Below are 18080 nucleotides of genomic sequence, written 5' to 3'. Positions count from 1 at the left end.
TATTTTGTCCAAACAAGTTGCATTTGTTTGACATAGTTTGGTGGAAAAATAACTTTTAATGGTGTAAGTAAGAAAGGTAAAAAAATAAAAATACGAGTCTCGACAATACATTCCTTAGCTCATCATGGGCACGGTCAATTGAAACTGTCTCGCCCTCCGAACCACCCGACAGACACGCCCGGACCCGTCTCGGTGATCGACGTTTCCGATGTCAACGAAGTGTCGGCGCAACTCTCCTGGTCGCCGCCCGAGAACGACGGCGGCAGCGACGTCACGCACTACGTCGTGGAGAAGCGCGAGGTGGACCGCAAGTCCTGGGCCACCGTCACGAGCGACCTGAAGAAGACCAGCTTCAAGGTCCCCAACCTCTGCCAAGGCTGCGAGTACTGCTTCCGCGTGAGGGCCGTCAACGAGTATGGAGTGGGTGTCCCCCGGGAGACCGCCAAGCCCGTCCTGGCATCGATTCCGCTCAGTGAGTCTCTCGTTCGCGATCGCCGCACGTTTTGCAGGACGGCGATAGCGTACACCTGTCTATGGGAGAACAATCAATGCACGTGTGAAGGGATAATGCACAGGCAGGTCAGGAACTCATTTTGTCACTACATAGCTCGTCTCTCGTTGGCAGTCTGTAGACAGTGGTGGAACTTCCGCATTCTATGGAATGGACAAGGATCTCCGAATGGCAAGCACTCGTAGCTTCCCACTGAGTGGAAGAGGCTAACCATCTTTTGGTCATTTTGCCAACCCCAGAGGGTGGAAAAACGAGTCGACCATTGGGTCGGTCAATCTCTTACTGCCTGACCTCCGCCTAGCAGTGGGTGAAGTCGTTGTTTGTTCGCTGGTTGAAAGCCCATTGAGGCAACAAGTATCTCTTCATACCTGATTTATAGAATTTAAATAACATGGTCATATATGACGTACGCACATGTATGCGAACGTAAAGTGGTTAATATGTGTGTGTGTATACACACACCATTGAATCTATGTGCTTAAAGTGCTTCATTAGTTTATAACTGCTATAGATATTCGACAATTGAAAGGTTTTTTTTTATCTGTAGTAATATTGCATCAACGAGACTAACACCTGTTGCTTGTGATCTTTCAAAGGTGAACCTGATCCTCCGAAGAAGGTGGAGGTGATTGAAACGATGAAGACCGCCGTTAACCTGGTGTGGCTACCTCCTCTGCGCGACGGTGGAGCCAAGATTGATGGATACGTCATCGAGTACCAGAAGGAAGGCGCTCCTGAGAATGAATGGAACCAATACACCGTCATCAAGGTACGCAGGCACAGTGCTGTTGTGTAGGTTTATGCGGTTATCCTTCTCTGTACTCCGTGTATCTGTTGAACTTATTCTTGGCACTGTATGTAGCCGACCGTGCTTATCGGAGGTGCAGGGGAAGGACAACAAACTAAACACAAAAAGCAATTCTCAAGAAATTAGTTTTCAAATCAGGATTTAAAAGCGCATCTGAAAGCGTGATCGTCTTTGTTCGATGGCTAGCCAAAAGCCGCGGTGAGGATGACCAGAGTTAGCGTGACGGTTTGTCCTCGTTGATGAGATCAGCAATGTATCGTGGTTCATTTGTAGCGAGCACTTTGTGTGCAATGAGCTCTCCTATGTGTTTTGGGGTCGTACCGTGTGCTGTTCATCACCACATCTCCCTGACGGCTCGCTCCACGTGCTGGAAGCAATTCAGTTGCCGCAGAAGCTCCCATCAACGTGGGGCGAAACGTCCGATTAGCACGGTTGACTGCGTACGGTGCGAAAGAAGTTCTACATGCATACATACATAATGCGGAGCAACAACCTGATCAAACATCGGGCAAAATGATGGTGCTATTTTATTGAGGAACAGTGATCCACAAAGCATTGTATGTAAACTCACCATGTGGCACTGTGACGCATGTCAAGTGTGATAAGTAAATAAGTACAAAAGGAAGCCGATTGGCCTTTTCAGTCTTGTGCTACCGAGTCGTTCATGTGGCCCTGAGCCGCTGATGATGCCACACCACTCCTCACCGGCGCTTCCTGCCCTCCGCCAGTTTCCGTAGCTGTTGCACTCTGACCTTCCAAGATCTGGCCAAACTGTATCCCCCACCGTTTGGTCTCACGTCTTCTCTGCGGTTGCCATTATGCAGCAGTATTTATTCAAACAAGCAAACTCTACACTGGTTTGCCGTGAATAAATGTTTACACTTTGCCGAGGGTACTGGAATGAACCGCGTTTGTTTTTGTTGTACCGTCACTCTCCCCGTAGGATCTGAGCATCTCAGTTAGTGGACTCAAAGAACTGCAGAGGTACAGGTTCAGAGTTGCAGCAAGGAACTCTGTTGGCTGCGGTTTGCCGAGGGAGACCGACAACTTCATAGAAGTCAAGGAACAGCTGCGTAAGTGTCAAACGGCCTTGCAGTCGCCGTGGTTTTTCATCATCAACCCAATTCACGCGAATACACAGCATTGCACATTCACGGACATGCGACGATCTATCAAGTCAACTGTTGATGTGTTTTATGTATAATGTATTATATACACGTATTCACAAAACGTGGGTGAAATTGTGTGCGACGTTCAATTGGGATTTGTGAAAATTCTACGCAATTATATACAAACTATGATACACCACGGTCGGTTGACCTGAAAATCGCGTGTCGTGGTGAAACGTCTCGGTACACCCACCTCTTTAAAGACGTCTGGCCAGTGTGGAAGAGTAGGCCAAATACAGCTTCCCTCTGGTGGAGGGCCGTTTTGTCAGCGGGTGGCGTGAGCAAGCAATCACATGGCCGTACCTTTACCTTGGGGGGCATTGGGGGGGGTGGGTAAACCGTTACATTGTCTACTGCTAACCAAGCCGCCCGTCTGATCACATTCCTCAGTGCCTCCACGCATCGTGATGGGCGACGTGATCACGGAGAAGGCCGGCAAGAAGCTCCGCATCGAGGCCGGCGTCTACGGCAAGCCGGTGCCCCAGTGCGTGTGGAAGCGCGGTGACGAGCAGGTGATGGTGTCGAGCCGGCTGGCCGTGCACAAGGGGCAGAACCTGTCCGTGCTCATCATCAAGGACGTGACGCGCAAAGACAGCGGCTACTACAGCCTCACTGCGGAGAACTCGAGTGGCACGACGAGCAGCATTATCCGCGTCGTCATCATGGGTGAGCAAGCTTCAATTGCGCGATGTTATGAATGTGTGTGTGTGTTTTATCTTCATTATTATTATTATTAATACTGCACAGGTTTCCACCATTACTCAAGGTCACTGTTGCCAATTAGAGACGTTTCCTGTCTGGTCTCTTTGAGTTCTCACCTGGATGACCAACTTAACGCGACAGTTGTGCTGTGCATCTCTCCGGTGCATTATCGGGGCTTGCACCGTGCGTCGACCTGCACGACGTCCGACGTTTCGCATGTTGGACTGGGAACTGATTCAGAAACTCCCGGCAGGCGTAGCCCATGGCTCTTTCTTTTTCCGTGCACATTGCAGCCGATGAAGCGTCTCTCCCGTTTGCTTCGGTACGCAGATATCCCCGGGCCCCCAGAAGGCCCCATGGAGTTCTCGGACATCGACGCAGACGCCTGCACCATGTCCTGGAACATCCCGAGGGAGGACGGTGGCAGCGGCATCACCAACTACGTGGTGGAGCGCTGCGACACGAGCCGCGGCGATTGGGTGACCGTCGCCTCCGCCGTCACGAAGACCTCTTGCCGCATCGGCAAGCTGATCGCCAACAACGAGTACACGTTCCGCGTGCGCGCAGAAAATCGCTACGGGATCTCGGACCCGCTGACCTCCGACAAAATGGTCGCCAAGCATCAGTTCGGTAAGCGCCGTTCCGTGCTCAGCCGTGACGGGTGTACATCGAGCGAACAATTAAATGCCGTTACAAATAATTCGAATGCAACGCGCGGCGCACTCGGTTAGTTCGCGGACTCAAGTGACCGCGGCTCTTTGAGGCACGGAGTCAAGCTCAGTGTCACTCGGAAACCAGGCGGAAGATAGAATGGGGCCGTTAAAGGGTCGCTGAAAAGTCCACGGTGATTGATAATAACGTGATACTGTATTGACATTGATGCGGAAGCACAATGGGGACAATTCACACGCATTAATGATACTGCCATAAAGAGCAAAACATTTCATAGACGACGTTTTGGGTAACGGCCCTTCTATGTAGCACATATGAGAGCCATTTCCAAAACCATGTTGCTTATTTTATATATTGTCCCTCTGTAACACAGCGTTATTGATGAACGTGTTTCTTCATATTTTTAAATCATCTGGATTTGTTTTGCCTTCCCCCCCCGCCCCACCTTGCTCCTAATTCAAAACTTTGGTCGACATTTCCCCACAAAAAGATGTCCCAAGCGAACCAAGGAATACTCACATCACCAAGGTGGGCAAGGAGTGCATGTTCATTGCATGGGAGCGCCCGGCGACGGATGGTGGCAGCCCAATCTCCGGCTACATCCTTGAGAAGAAGGAGAGGAACAGCCTCCTCTGGGTGAAGGCCAACGACTCGTCCGTGCGAACCACCGAGTACCCGTGCGGAGGCCTCGTGGAGGGTCTCGAGTATTCCTTCCGGGTGATCGCCCTCAACAAAGCTGGTGCCAGCAAGCCCAGCAAGCCGACCGAATACATCACAGCCAGGATGCCAGTTGGTAAGCGTTGCCAACGGACAGTCACGCGGGATGTTATTGTTTTATTAATGTTATTTGGCTGCTATAAATGTCCGTGTGATAAGCCACTTCGTTGAGCTGTCATTTGTGGCCAGGTCGCTTCTGAAAAAGAAGATCATACTTGGTGAAGTAAAAATTGTTTCGTTTAATTTGTATCTTTTTTTGTGATTTGATTAACTTTTCCTATACTTTGCACTCCTGTCATATTTTTGTATTGTTTGTTGTTGTAACTGCCTGACCCGCCCCTACTGGACACCTGTGAAAAAAAGAGCTTCATAGCTCATCGCATTCCTCCGTATAAACTAAAGATTCTGATATTGTCAGCGATGTGAATAAAGTTATTTCAATTTTTATTTTGACCTGCTTGCTGATCTACCGCGTAGGTTTTCGTGGCTATGCCATATAGCGCAAACTCCGATGAGTTTTTCCATTTGCACCGCGTGCTCTTCAGCATGACGTGAAGAAGCTCCCCAGCACATTCAGCGAAACGTCGGACATCACTTAAAAACATATCATATCCACATGCCAGGATCTTCTTTGCGAAGAAGTCGTCGCTAACGTTTTTTTGTTTTGTTCCAATGTCTTTTTTGTTTTTTTTTTATATTTTCAGATCCACCAGGCAAGCCGGAGGTGATTGACGTCACAAAGTCGACCGTGTCGCTGATCTGGACTCGGCCCAAGCACGACGGTGGCAGCCGACTGACCGGCTACTACGTCGAGATGCGGAAGCTCCCCTCGGAGAAGTGGACGCGCTGCAACACGGCCGCTCAGAGCGTGCCCAAGGAAGAGTACACGGCGGTTGAGCTGGAAGAGGGCAAGCAGTACGAGTTCCGCGTGATCGCCAAGACTGCCATCAACACGAGCAGGCCCTCCGAGCCCTCCGATGCCATCACCGTCATGGAGGAGAACGGTGAGCGTGACAGCGGCACGAGCTCAACCTGTTTCCGAGCTCGACGCAATTTGGCTGGCAGTGGTGCTTCGCAGACGCCATCATTGGGAAATTATAGAGTTTCGGGCAGGGTAGAGAGAAGGGACATTGCCCGAAGCCTCAGTCTCATATACAGATTTACAGTATTCGGTCAAAGCTGATTAACAATTGAGTAATTTCTGCACTGATAATGTTTTTGAACGGCGAAAAGCGTGTTCGGTATTTTGTATCTACAAAACGCTTCATGGTCTTGCCCCACCGTATCTTACCACACTTGTATCTTCCTACGTGAAGCCTTCTCACCCTCTACGTTCTCAATCTTTGCTGTATCTCTCTCTGTTTCTCCTCCTCCTTGCACTCAATCTACGCTTTCGCTATTTTTCACTTCTTGCACTTGTTCACTGGAACAAACTTCCCCCTCCACATGAAACAGTCACCTTTGCTCACTATTTTCCGCTCCGCACTTAAAACTCACTTACTTTCCCTAGCTCACTCCAAGACCCCTTAATCTCCCCCACATAACCGTCACCGCTAATTTCCCTCTTCGTATTCTCATTACATCGCTTTCACTCATTCCCCATTTCTTGCAATCTATTCATCATCATTTCTTGCCATCAATCTCACTTTCACAGAATTCCCGCATCATCACAGATTTGCCCCCATCGCTTCCTCTCATCTGTTTCATCCACCTCATCTCCACTATTACATCCCATTGTACCGTTGTTAATTCTGTGTAAAACCGCCTTGGATAAGGCGCTATATGAATGATGCTAAGATAAGATATTCGTAACTTGTAAAATAAAATGTGGTATTGTACTGCAGCTGCAATATAACCACCTGAAACAGCTATTACACACATATAAAACAATTTTTTTTTTACAAATTTTATGTTGACCGCAGTGCCACCTCGCATTGAACTGGACGTGTCCATGAAGTCTCTGATCACCGTCAAGGCTGGTGCCAACGTCTCCCTGGCGGGCACCGTGTTCGGCAAGCCGAAACCCACCATCACGTGGAAGAAAGAGACCTTGGAAGTGAAAGCCGCGGAAGGCATCAAGATCTCGACAGTCAGAAATCACACCGCGTTGGAGCTGTTCAGCGTGACCCGGTCGCAGTCCGGAGAGTACACCATCATCGCCGAGAATGCGAGCGGAAGCAAATTTGCCAACATTAAGCTGAAGGTTCTAGGTAAGAATAACATCACATATGTAATCACGACGTGATATGTTAGCGACTCTCGTTAGCACGGTTGGCTACGTACCGGTGCGAAAAGGACGTTCAACATATAGAGCGAGGGACATCCACGTGCAGTTATTGACACTTAACCGATTTGTCGTGTTGATATAACAAAAATGCATAAGCCTAATCGGTGGCCAGGTGGGCTCAGAGGGCAGAGCACTGAGCTGGTAACCGCTAAAGTCCTGGATTCGAATACTGAGCAGCCATCCGTGGGGATCAATAACACTCTCAAGTGTCGACAACTTGTGATCTCAGACCAATCACCGGTAATTGCCGGAAACTCCACATTACATTTTGTGATGTTTGACTCAGTTTGGCTGTAAGGATTAGTGAAATCTGAGTCTTTCACGCAACGGAGATTTGTCATTTGCGGGGCTGCGCTCTCTATAAAGGTCGCTTAAAGAAGGTCTCTTAAGGGAAGTTTCAGAGCTCAGTCTGTGACAATCTCCCTCTGTTGGTTGTTCAGCAGCACAGCAGTCGCACTGCTCTTCAAGTTTTCCAAGTGTATAATTTTCTCAAGAGAAGGTTAATTAAAATAACATTGGGGGGGGGGGGAGATTACAGATTAACATAACACTAGAATTACAGTCATTGCATCGCACGCTTCCACATGTGCTTCTACGGCCGTCCGGAACGTTCTTCCTTTCTGACATTAGGAAGCCACTGGAGCTATACGCTTTTAAATCTAGATTGAAAACTAATTTCTTTAAAACTGCTTTTGACGTTCAGTTTGTTGTCCTTCCCCCACACCTCCGATTAGCGCGGCTGGCTACGTGCAGTGCGAAATAAGTTCAACGCACATACCATAGTAACGTGCACATTTTCGTTATTTTTTCTTTCCGCATCTTAGACAAACCGGGACCACCGATCAACGTGAAGATCGGCAACGTGTTCAGCGATCGCGTCACGCTCAGTTGGGAACCGCCACTCGAGGACGGCGGCTCGGAAATCACCAACTACATTGTGGACAAGCGCGAGACTAGCCGGCCCAACTGGGCCCAGGTCACGGCCAACCTGCAGTACACGTCCTGCGGCGTTCAGAAGCTCATCGAGGGCCATGAGTACCAGTTCCGCATCACTGCCGAGAACAAATACGGCGTGGGAGAATCGGCCCACACCATCTCCGTCATAGCCAAGAATCCCTACGGTAAGAAACGGCTGCGCGCACGCACCCGGGTGTCACGTGCACGCGCGGTCGCGGTGGCCACGGTCGACAAATTGATAATTTGCTTGCAGTTTACTTTATCGGGTTTAGATGCTGCTGTAGCAATATCACCCCCGCCCCACCCCGCCCCCCCCCCCCCCAAGTGGTAAACTCATCCCAGCTTGCAGGCAAGTTTCTGTGTGAACCTTTGTGCGCAGCACAGGGTGAGCCGCTACGGCGTCTAACCCTCGCTAGACTCCGGCACGACACTCGTACGGTTGAGACGGGATACATATCTCAGCTACTCAAAGTGCTCAGCATTTTGAGGAAACTGGATTGCACGAAGGAAACGCCTGCATACGAGGGGAGAAGCACATGGATCCAGTCCACAGACAGACCCAAATCAATGCGATCTGTATGTGGACTAGGGAGAATGCCATACTGAAATCTCTTGCCCACCGCAGTCCACAGCCTCATGTCTACAGCATCTGTTATGCACCACTGGGAACGGATCCAAGCACCACTCAGATTTCATGCCCCTTTAGCTTTGGATCTCCAATGAGAGCAGGCACATTCAGAGTGATTTGGTCGTATTAGAACATTTGCCGACCAGGATGAGGAGCCCGGTAGGTTACAGATGCAATGATTACTTTTGACTCGTCAATGCTCCTATCAATATTTGAACGTGTTGCCACTCCAGATGTGCCAGGACAGTGTGATCCTCCGATCATCAGCAACGTCACGAAGGACCACATGAGCGTGAGCTGGAAAGCGCCTGCCGACGACGGTGGCACGCCCATCACGGGCTACATCCTCGAGAAGCGAGAGACCAAGACGGTGAACTGGTCCAAGGTGAACCGCCAGCAGGTCATGGATAGAACGCTCAAGGCCAGCCAACTTCTGGAGGGCGCAGAGTACGAGTTCAGGGTCATCGCCTTCAACAAGGCTGGCCCCGGAAAACCCAGCGAGCCATCTAAACCCGCCATTGCCATGGATCCACTGTGTAAGTCACGTTTTTTGCTTTTCCTATTAAATTATGCACGCAATTAAAACAAATGCAGTTTTTAAATGTAAACTAACAGGCCGGGCCCCAGGGGTTCAGTGCATCAAGCAGTCAGCAACAAACAGCACCATTGAAGTTGCAATAGACAAGAGTTAATGCATTTCTTGAATTGCGCAATTTTATGGTAACGTGGGAAAAGTGTGTACGTATGTTCGCTGAGCTTCTTTCGCACCGTACGTGGCCAAACCAATGCTTGGGAATTGAGCAACAAGCAAAGCGACGGGCGTTCTGATTTGCGGTAATGGCCGTTGAACATAGCAGACTGTGTGCAACGTACACCGTTCGACCGAGCCTTTTCCGCGTACACCTTTGAGCGCACGCCGACGGTTGTGTTTGCTGAACTTACAGATCCACCCGGCCCGCCGGGCTTCCCCAAGGCGGTGGACACCACACGCAGCACCGTGTCGCTCACCTGGAGCAAGCCAGCGTACGACGGAGGCAGCCCCATCCTGGGCTACGTCGTCGAGTACAAGCGCGCCGAAACCGACGTCTGGATAAAGTGCAACATCGCGAAAAACCTGCATGAGACGAAATTCGTCGTCACAAATCTGTTGGAGGGCTCGGACTACAATTTCCGCATCACCGCCGTCAACAAGATCGGCGTCAGTGAACCCAGCGAGGTTCCCGATAAACATACGGCCAAGGACATCCTGAGTAAGCGTTTGCTTTTTCGTTGTTGCTCAGGACAGCGAATATTACCCCAGGGAGGTTGGGCGTTAGTGTATGTGCTGGTTCCGAAACCTCTTCCAGCACGTCTCGGCTGGCGGAGTGAGCGAGATTCTGCTAAGCGGGCAGAAGTGCAGGGGACCACAAATGGGATGGCGAGGAGGTGATATTATCAATTAGTGAATTGAATGGTGATTAAAAAATCGTCTGATGTGATCAAAGAGCTGGGGGAGGGGGGTGTCAATTTGTGCATGCATACCGCTCGCTGTAAGGGGGAGGGAGGAGGGGTGTTCTTCTAAGTTCGAATAAGGGCTGCGGTCCAACAGTTAGGGAACCACTTACTTGTTTTATTGCAACATTCACATTTGAGTATAATTCCTCCCCTCGTACTGTATGTGTTTTCACCACCATTTTATGAATGCGAAATCGGAAGGATGTTAAATATTTCATTGGGCAGACAAAGTGAGTAATGTAAGTGTGTTGCCAATAGCAGATACAAACAAAACATTTTGAGAGACAGGCAAGTCATATTTCTTGGGCATGAAATGAGAAAACAAGAGCCTGAATGGAAACGTGCTTTGACTGGGGAAATGATAGGTACCACGAGAAGCCGGGAAAGATAGCGAAATAAGAACATGAGCAATTTGAGTAATTTGCCACATCTGGTAGTGTCTCATTAAAAGTTGTTGTGTAATCTCATGGACAGAGAGGTAAATGAAAGACCATGATGACCAACATCTTTGAGAAAGGACACGGCACATAGGCCTACGTGTTAAACTCACATAGTCCAACAATTGAAAGATATCTTTTCTGTCTCTATTTTTTTAAAATAAACAGTTCCACCTGAAGGAGATCTCGATGCCGAAGTGAGGAAGCTGCTCATCCTCCGAGCGGGAGTCACCATGAGGATATACGTGCCCATCAGAGGCCGCCCTCCTCCCAAGATCACCTGGGCCAAGATGAACTCCAACATCAAGGACCGCATCGGCTTGGACATCAAGAACACTGACTACGACACGTACCTGCACTGCGAGAATGTCAACAAGTATGATGCCGGGAAGTACATCCTCACGCTGGAAAACAGCAGCGGAATCAAGACGTACACCATCAACGTTAAAGTTCTGGGTAAGTCAGTTGTTTTGGTGTGATCGTCACTTTTGGCGTCACTGTTGTTATTATTATTGCTATCGGTTAGTGGGTCATATGCGGCAGGAATCAAGTGTTGGTACTCCCACCTTTTCGAAGCTGTCTGGCCACTAGTGTGGAAGAGTAGGCCAAATAACCCTCCAGAGGGGCTCTCATAGAGTTCCCAGCAGTGGTGTGAGCCAGAAATTGCAGTACATCACCTCCGTCTTTCACCGAATATATCAGTCTATCGTGTTATCTCGATGCAACAATCTACTAGGAGACTAATACAATATCAAAGAATCAAAGAGTAATACAATATATTTTACACGATGCTGAGGGTGGGGTTCTTTACGAATCGTAAAAAGATGACCTCATAATAAAGTATTAAAGCTTTCATGACTGCATAAAATTACTCATTGGTTTTTTCGGTAAAGTCACGTATGTAGAAATACAATAAAATTATATGAAAACAAAAAACAAGACGTTTCGATCACAACGCAAGCAATCTTCATCAGGTGAAGATCGCTTGCGTTGTGATCGAAACGTCTTGTTTTTTTTATATAATTTTATTGTATTTCTACATACGTGACTTTACCGAAAAAACCAATGAGTAAGATGACCTCATTTTATTGTTTCCCTTCAAAACATAATCTACACGCAGGTATAGCAACAGCACTACTTATGTTAAATTTTACGTTTGAGTTTTTAGGCAATCGTGTGCACTTCATGTGTATTGATTTTCTATACATTACAGTTTGGATATGCAGTGGCCAATTGTGACGAGATCTCAATATGATACGCAAATAATACATTTTTTAAAAAATGTGCACGTACAGTTTTAATTGGATAAAACGTTTCTTTTCTTTGAACAGTCAAAGTGGGGTAGAATGCCTTGAGACGACATCGTTGTAGATGTGTACCCGTATACGAAGACACTTCGCACAGACAGGCAGACAGACATAGGCAGAGGAGAGAAGTAAAGTCACGAGTTTGAAGCGTAACGGGGCGTAGAATGGTCTGAGCACCAGCAGTATGGATGGCCAGGCTCGGGGAATTCCTAACGGCGAGGGCGGCATCAGAGACTAAATCGTTGCTGCGCAAACGGATGACGTTTGATTGCATCCATTTTTTTTCTCCTCTCCAGATACCCCCGGACCCCCGGTGATGCTCTCTGTGAAGGAGACCACGAAGGAGTCTGCTGTGTTTTCCTGGGATCCACCGCTCATCGATGGAGGCAGTCCTGTCAAGAGCTACATCGTTGAGAAGCGGGAGGCCGAGCGCAAGGCCTGGTCGACTGTGAAAACCGACTGCACCAAGACTTCGTTCAGGATCACCAACCTTGAGGAAGGCAAATCCTACTTCTTCAGGGCCTTGGCTGAGAACGAGTATGGAATTGGCGAGCCAGGCGAGACAACCGACGCTGTTAAGGCATCAGGTACGACTTAATGTTTTTTTTTATTTGGCTGTGCAACCGTACGGCGTGGAGTTTCTACCCCCCCCCCCCCCCCCCCGAGTTGTTTTCCACTTTGCGCTGTCGGAATCACGTCACAAGGTGAACTGTCCGTTTCAGAATTCTAACAAAAACGGTGCACATACCCTGTGTGGTGGAGAACGGTCCGCAAAATAATATATTCCATAAACTACTTCCGAAATACCTTCCAGAAACCTTTTTATCCCCGCAATAGAGGTCCTTTTTATCACATACCGTACTCCAGATAAAAAAGTTAAATGGATGAAAAGCCGAACTATTTTCAGAAAATCACCACACCTAGAATTTTGCCAATTTTAAGTTGATATTCAAGTTTTGCGTTCTCTATCGTCTATGTGTTTATTAGTGACCGAGCTGAGACCATCAGTTAGTTACACTTGAGAACCCAGTTTCATCATGCTATTCGGCTGAGACCCGATTCTGAACCCAGGGTCTCAGCAGTGCTGGCTCAGTGCTTCTGACCCCACTAAAGCCACCGGTGCACTTGACAGAGACTTCGCAAATATCCTCTTGGGTGAAATGACCTACAAAATGTATGTAGCATTTCCGTAAGTGGCGGCAACAGTTGGTTGAATGAATGTGCGTCCCGCAATCCCGTTGCGCAATAAATAAATAATAAAGCAATCTAATCACCGCCTCCTTTATTCGCATCACAGAGGAACCTGGGCCCGTGGTGGATTTGAAGGCGGCTGTGGTGACACGAAGCTACTGCAATTTAACCTGGAAGAAGCCATTCAGCGACGGAGGCAGCAGGATCACTGCGTACACAGTTGACAAACTGGAGAAGGAGGACAAGTGGAAGGAGATTATGCGGGCCAAGAACATGCAGTACTCCATCAGGGACCTCGAGGAAGGGCACGAGTACACCTTCCGAGTGCGCGCCATCAACGACGCCGGCGCCAGCGCGCCCAGAGAAATCACCATTGTGGCCAAAGACCACATAAGTCAGTTCCATTTTTTTTATACAAAATATTGCCACTTGAAATTTAACAAGTAAATGGTTATGTATGCAACATTATGATTTGAGTTGATGGGATTGTAGAAATGAGCATGCAATATTGATATACATAGTGTGATTCCAACCGTTATGATTATTATCGTCACATTTTTTCGCAAAAATATGGTAATCTATCCATGCCTGTCCATGATGTAAACCACGATATATATTTTAAGATCGTTTGTTTTCCTCCCACAGTTATTCCCAATATTGACCTCCGAGACCTGCCAGACCTGACATACATAGCCAAGGAGAACAGTAGTTTCCGTCTCAAGTTCCCAGTTATCGGCAAGCCAGCACCCACCATCACCTGGAAGAAGGGAGAGGATCAAGAGTTTGAAAACACACGCGTGTCCGTCGAGTCTTCCGCGGTGAACACCACGCTCTATGTCCGCGACTGCCAGAAATCTGATGCTGGGAAGTACGTAATCACCTTGAAGAATTCGGCTGGAACTAAGGAGTCAAACATATTCATTAAGGTGGTAGGTAAACCGGGCATACCCACGGCTCCATTCCACTTCGACGAGGTGACGGCCGACGCCATGACGGTGTCTTGGGGCGTGCCGAAGGATGACGGTGGCTCGGAGATCACCAACTACGTCCTCGAGAAGAGGGACTCCACCACCAATAAGTGGGTCACGAGTGCGTCTGCAGTACAGAAGACCAACTACAGGGTCACGAGGCTGAACGAGGGCTCAGAGTACATCTTCAGAGTGTCCGCCGAGAACAAATACGGTGTTGGCGAAGGGCTCAAGTCTGATCCAATCATCGCGAAGCATCCATTTGGTAATTGTTGTATTCGAATTATCATTCGCAAAGGCATTGTTACAACAAAAAACATCAAAAGTATTTCTCTTCGCCATGAAATTAACTGTTCAGCGCCATTGTCTTAAGGTTTCTCTCTGTTTTCTGTTGTGCAGATGTTCCAGATGCACCGCCACCGCCAGAGATCATCAGCATTAAGCATGACTCCGTGTCATTGGCCTGGAATGATCCAAGACGTACAGGAGGGTCGCCAATTACAGGTACATTTTATACACGGAGTTTGTGTACAGGTACATTTAAGTCATTTGCTGTTTTCAGTTAAGTGTTTTTTTTTTCCTGTGAGTGCAACACAGCAATCTAATACAATTGGAAATATACGTGATCGTAATTCCAATGCGACAGGAGTCTTAGAAATGTTATTCCAATCAACACAAGTGAAATAAGCATGACAATTAATACTCAGATGTAAAACGAGTGAATTATTATTTTATGAAAGGCTATGTTGGAATGTAACTTTTAACCACCAAAAATGTCCCATTTTCTTCTCATCGCGTCTCAGGCTACCACGTTGAATTCAAAGAAAAGAACAGCCTCATGTGGAAGAGAGCATCCACCAATCCATTGAGAATGCGCGAGTACAGAGTGGCCGGCCTCACCGAAAGTCTCGAGTATGAGTTCAGGGTCATGGCCATCAACTTAGCCGGTGTCGGAAAACCAAGCTTGCCAACGCATCCAGTCACAGCCCTCGATCAGATCGGTGAGTGTTCTGCGACGATTGCAATTCCTGCGCCCTACAAAAAGGCACCGGAACACAAGGAGCCACATTTGCCGCAGTGCAAGTGCAGTGATGTAATTAAAACGTAATTTACCGCATGCAAACGTAATTTCAAATGGATGTTAAGGAAGTCGGGTCACAGTTGAATGTCTCAAGAATAGACCATACATTAAACGGAATGCAGCATTGTAAATATGTATTTCAAGGCTAGTTATAAAAAAAACATTCTCACAATGCATTGGCCTATACATGTAATATTCATAAAAACATACATATTATTCTCACTTGAATGTATTGATCATATATTTTCATTATGGTTATATTTTTATTACACTATATATTGTACATTTCTTAGTGAGAACAATACATGGGTATAATATGACTCGACATTTTCAATCAGAATGCGGCATACAGCGGTTCTTTGAATCCGTGCATTAAAATAAGCGATGCAAATATACAAACAAAAAATCTGAAAACACAATTGCTAAAAAAAAAAAATGTGTTTTCCCCGCAGATGCTCCCGGCAAGCCCGAAGTAATCAACCTGACGAGGAGCTCGGTGACCCTCATGTGGACAGAGCCAAAGTACGACGGTGGCCACATGATCACCGGCTACTTGATCGAACGACGGGACATCCCGTCCAAGACCTGGATGAAGGCAAACCACACCAATGTGCAGGAGTGTGCCTACACCGTCACCGACCTCATAGAGGGCTGTCAGTACGACTTCCGCATTAAAGCGAAGAATGCCGCCGGCGCTATCAGCCCACCGTCTGAGACGACTGGAACCATCATATGCAAGGACGAATATGGTATGTTTGCGTTTTGTTCTTCCTTCAGCAGTTTCTGGTGTGTCATTGACAACTGGCGAATTCAATTAATGCCGGGAAAAATAATAATTGAAATGTATTTTTTTTTTCAACGGCATTACCCTTTAATGGCTAGCAATCCAGAGGTCGCTGGTTCGATCTCTCAGCATGACAGCTGAAAGAATTGGCAAGTTTCTGAAATGTTTCTTACATCTGCCCACCCAGCAGTATTAAAACACAGCCAATCGGTAGGGCATGTATAGTGGGGTAATGTGTGGGTACCCCCACCTCTTCCAAGACATCTGACCAGCGTGTAAGATCAAAAATACCCATTTTGAGGGCCTCCCTATACCTCTTTCTAGTGGAGGTCCTTCTGGTGTGCGGAAGCAATTCCAGGACTGTACGTTTATTTTTTAAATACATTTTACGCATTGACTCTTCAATAAACTGTGCTGTTATTCATTTTGTATTGCAGAGCCTCCTGCCATTGTCATAGATGCACAGGTGAAGGATGGCCTCACGGTGAGGGCTGGTGACACAATTGTGCTTTCGGCCATTTCAATCACCGGTAAACCACTTCCAACGTCGGGCTGGTCGAAGGCCGGAAAGGACTTCAAGCCGTCTGACATTGTGAGCATCGATGAAACAACGACGACCTCCACCCTGCACGTGAAGTACTCCACGAGAAAGGATTCCGGGGAATACACTATCACTGCCAGCAATCCGTTTGGAACCAAACAAGAGAATGTTAAGGTGACCGTCCTGGATATCCCTGGACCTCCAGGGCCAATTGAGCTCAGCAACATCTCCGCAGAGAAGGTGACCCTCAATTGGTCACCACCGGCGGAAGACGGAGGCTCTCCCGTGAAGTCCTATATAATCGAGAAGCGTGAAACCAGCCGTCTGCTGTGGACGCTGGTGGTTGAGGGTGTGGAAAATTGCATGTACCATGCACAAAAGCTCATCCGGGGGAATGAGTACATCTTCCGCGTATCTGCTGTCAATCAGTATGGTGTTGGCGAGCCTGTTCAGTCTGAACCGGTGAAGGTGGAGAACAGATTCGGTGAGGATTTTCACTATACGTGTTGGTGGGGTTTACTGCGGCCAATCGAAATGATTAATCAATTTATGTAAATTCCTAAGCTCAAGGTGATGGGAGGGGTCAGATATGTTGTATGTAATGGGTTTATTTCACGCTTGCAGCCACTGCAGGCACTATACCACCTGTTTCAATATGCATTACAAAAATATATATTCTCGAATAAAATTGGAGCCCTGAATCATGACAATTGATTAAATTGCAAAGAGAGAGATGGTGGTTGTTCAATTATTTTAAGCATTTGAATTATTGGCATCTTTTAACAAACATTTCTTTTGTGTCATCATTAATTCCAGGTCGCCCGGGTCCACCGAATGCACCAGAGGTGACCAACGTTACCAAGAGCACGGTGACGATTTCCTGGAAGAGACCGTCGTTTGACGGTGGAAGCGAAATCATAGGTTACATCGTGGAGCGCAAGGAGAAGAAGGGTTTGCGGTGGGTCAGAGCGACGAAGAATTCCATCGCCGACCTGAGGTATAAAATCCCTGGGCTTCTTGAAGGCAACGAGTATGAGTTCCGCGTGTCGGCCGAAAACAAGGCTGGTGTTGGAGAACCAAGCGAGCCGTCACACCCCGTGTCTACCAAGGAGCAGGCCTGTGAGTACTCGACACCGCTCTGCTTCATACCCCTTTGCGTTTCCGTATTTACTTTAGCCTTTTTTTTTTACCTTTCTTTACTTTTTTGTTAAATACTTTTTTCCTTACCAGCATCACGTAAAAGAGGGGAATACAATCCCACATGGAACACTCGTGGAGAATCACGCACGTTAGAAAACAATGGCAGAAGATAACAGCACGGAACTACTTCTGAAGTCACTTTTATGACTAAAAAAACAATTATTGATCTAATTTTAAACGCACGGCATTTAAAACCCCACGTCATTTAAACCGAAATTATTTCTCACAACTTGACAGATGAATGAAGTAAAAGACCTCATTTTAAATAATGTATTATTGTCCAGTCATTTATGACTGGGCTGATACCGCCAACTCACTTTACTTGAGTAGCCCACACTCTTTGGTTCTTTCGATAAAGTCACGTAGGTATAAAATAAAATAAATCACATTATACCTACATGACTTTACCGAAAGAACCAAAGAGTATGGATTCCTACAGTCACGAAAGCTTCAAATCAAGATTGAGTACCCTAGTTTATTCACGGGTCGCTGAAACCTGGATTCAGGCCCACGATCTCAGGAGTTCTAGCTCTGAGCTCTGACTCACCCAAGTCAACCAGCTACCTCTCATTCGCATTCAATGCTTATCGTTTTAAATTATTTGTTTTTAAAGGGAGTCATTAAAT

The 18080-nt window shown here is 47.4% G+C and overlaps 1 protein-coding gene across 50 annotated transcripts in view; it reads left to right on the top strand.

Moving 5' to 3' along the window:
* TTN (titin) overlaps positions 1–18080 on the top strand; it is a 355181-nt gene that overhangs the window by 275497 nt on the left and 61604 nt on the right. For all 50 annotated transcript variants that reach the window (XM_076067945.1, XM_076067951.1, XM_076067944.1 and 47 more), the window contains 20 exons: positions 173–472; positions 1108–1280; positions 2263–2392; positions 2879–3154; positions 3521–3820; positions 4353–4655; positions 5284–5583; positions 6502–6789; positions 7691–7987; positions 8685–8987; positions 9396–9701; positions 10551–10838; positions 11986–12276; positions 12987–13274; positions 13526–14113; positions 14248–14352; positions 14652–14849; positions 15382–15678; positions 16151–16738; positions 17071–17373. In XM_076067945.1, the coding sequence (XP_075924060.1) occupies positions 173–472; positions 1108–1280; positions 2263–2392; positions 2879–3154; positions 3521–3820; positions 4353–4655; positions 5284–5583; positions 6502–6789; positions 7691–7987; positions 8685–8987; positions 9396–9701; positions 10551–10838; positions 11986–12276; positions 12987–13274; positions 13526–14113; positions 14248–14352; positions 14652–14849; positions 15382–15678; positions 16151–16738; positions 17071–17373 (5922 nt within the window). The remainder of the gene's footprint in view (positions 1–172; positions 473–1107; positions 1281–2262; positions 2393–2878; positions 3155–3520; positions 3821–4352; positions 4656–5283; positions 5584–6501; positions 6790–7690; positions 7988–8684; positions 8988–9395; positions 9702–10550; positions 10839–11985; positions 12277–12986; positions 13275–13525; positions 14114–14247; positions 14353–14651; positions 14850–15381; positions 15679–16150; positions 16739–17070; positions 17374–18080) is intronic.

Source organism: Petromyzon marinus, chromosome 19 (assembly GCF_048934315.1).
Source record: "Petromyzon marinus isolate PM22_M1 ecotype Great Lakes invasive population chromosome 19, UKy_Petmar_22M1.pri1.0, whole genome shotgun sequence".
NCBI classification, from domain to species: Eukaryota; Metazoa; Chordata; class Hyperoartia; order Petromyzontiformes; family Petromyzontidae; genus Petromyzon; species Petromyzon marinus.
This window is presented reverse-complemented; position numbering and strand designations above follow the sequence as displayed.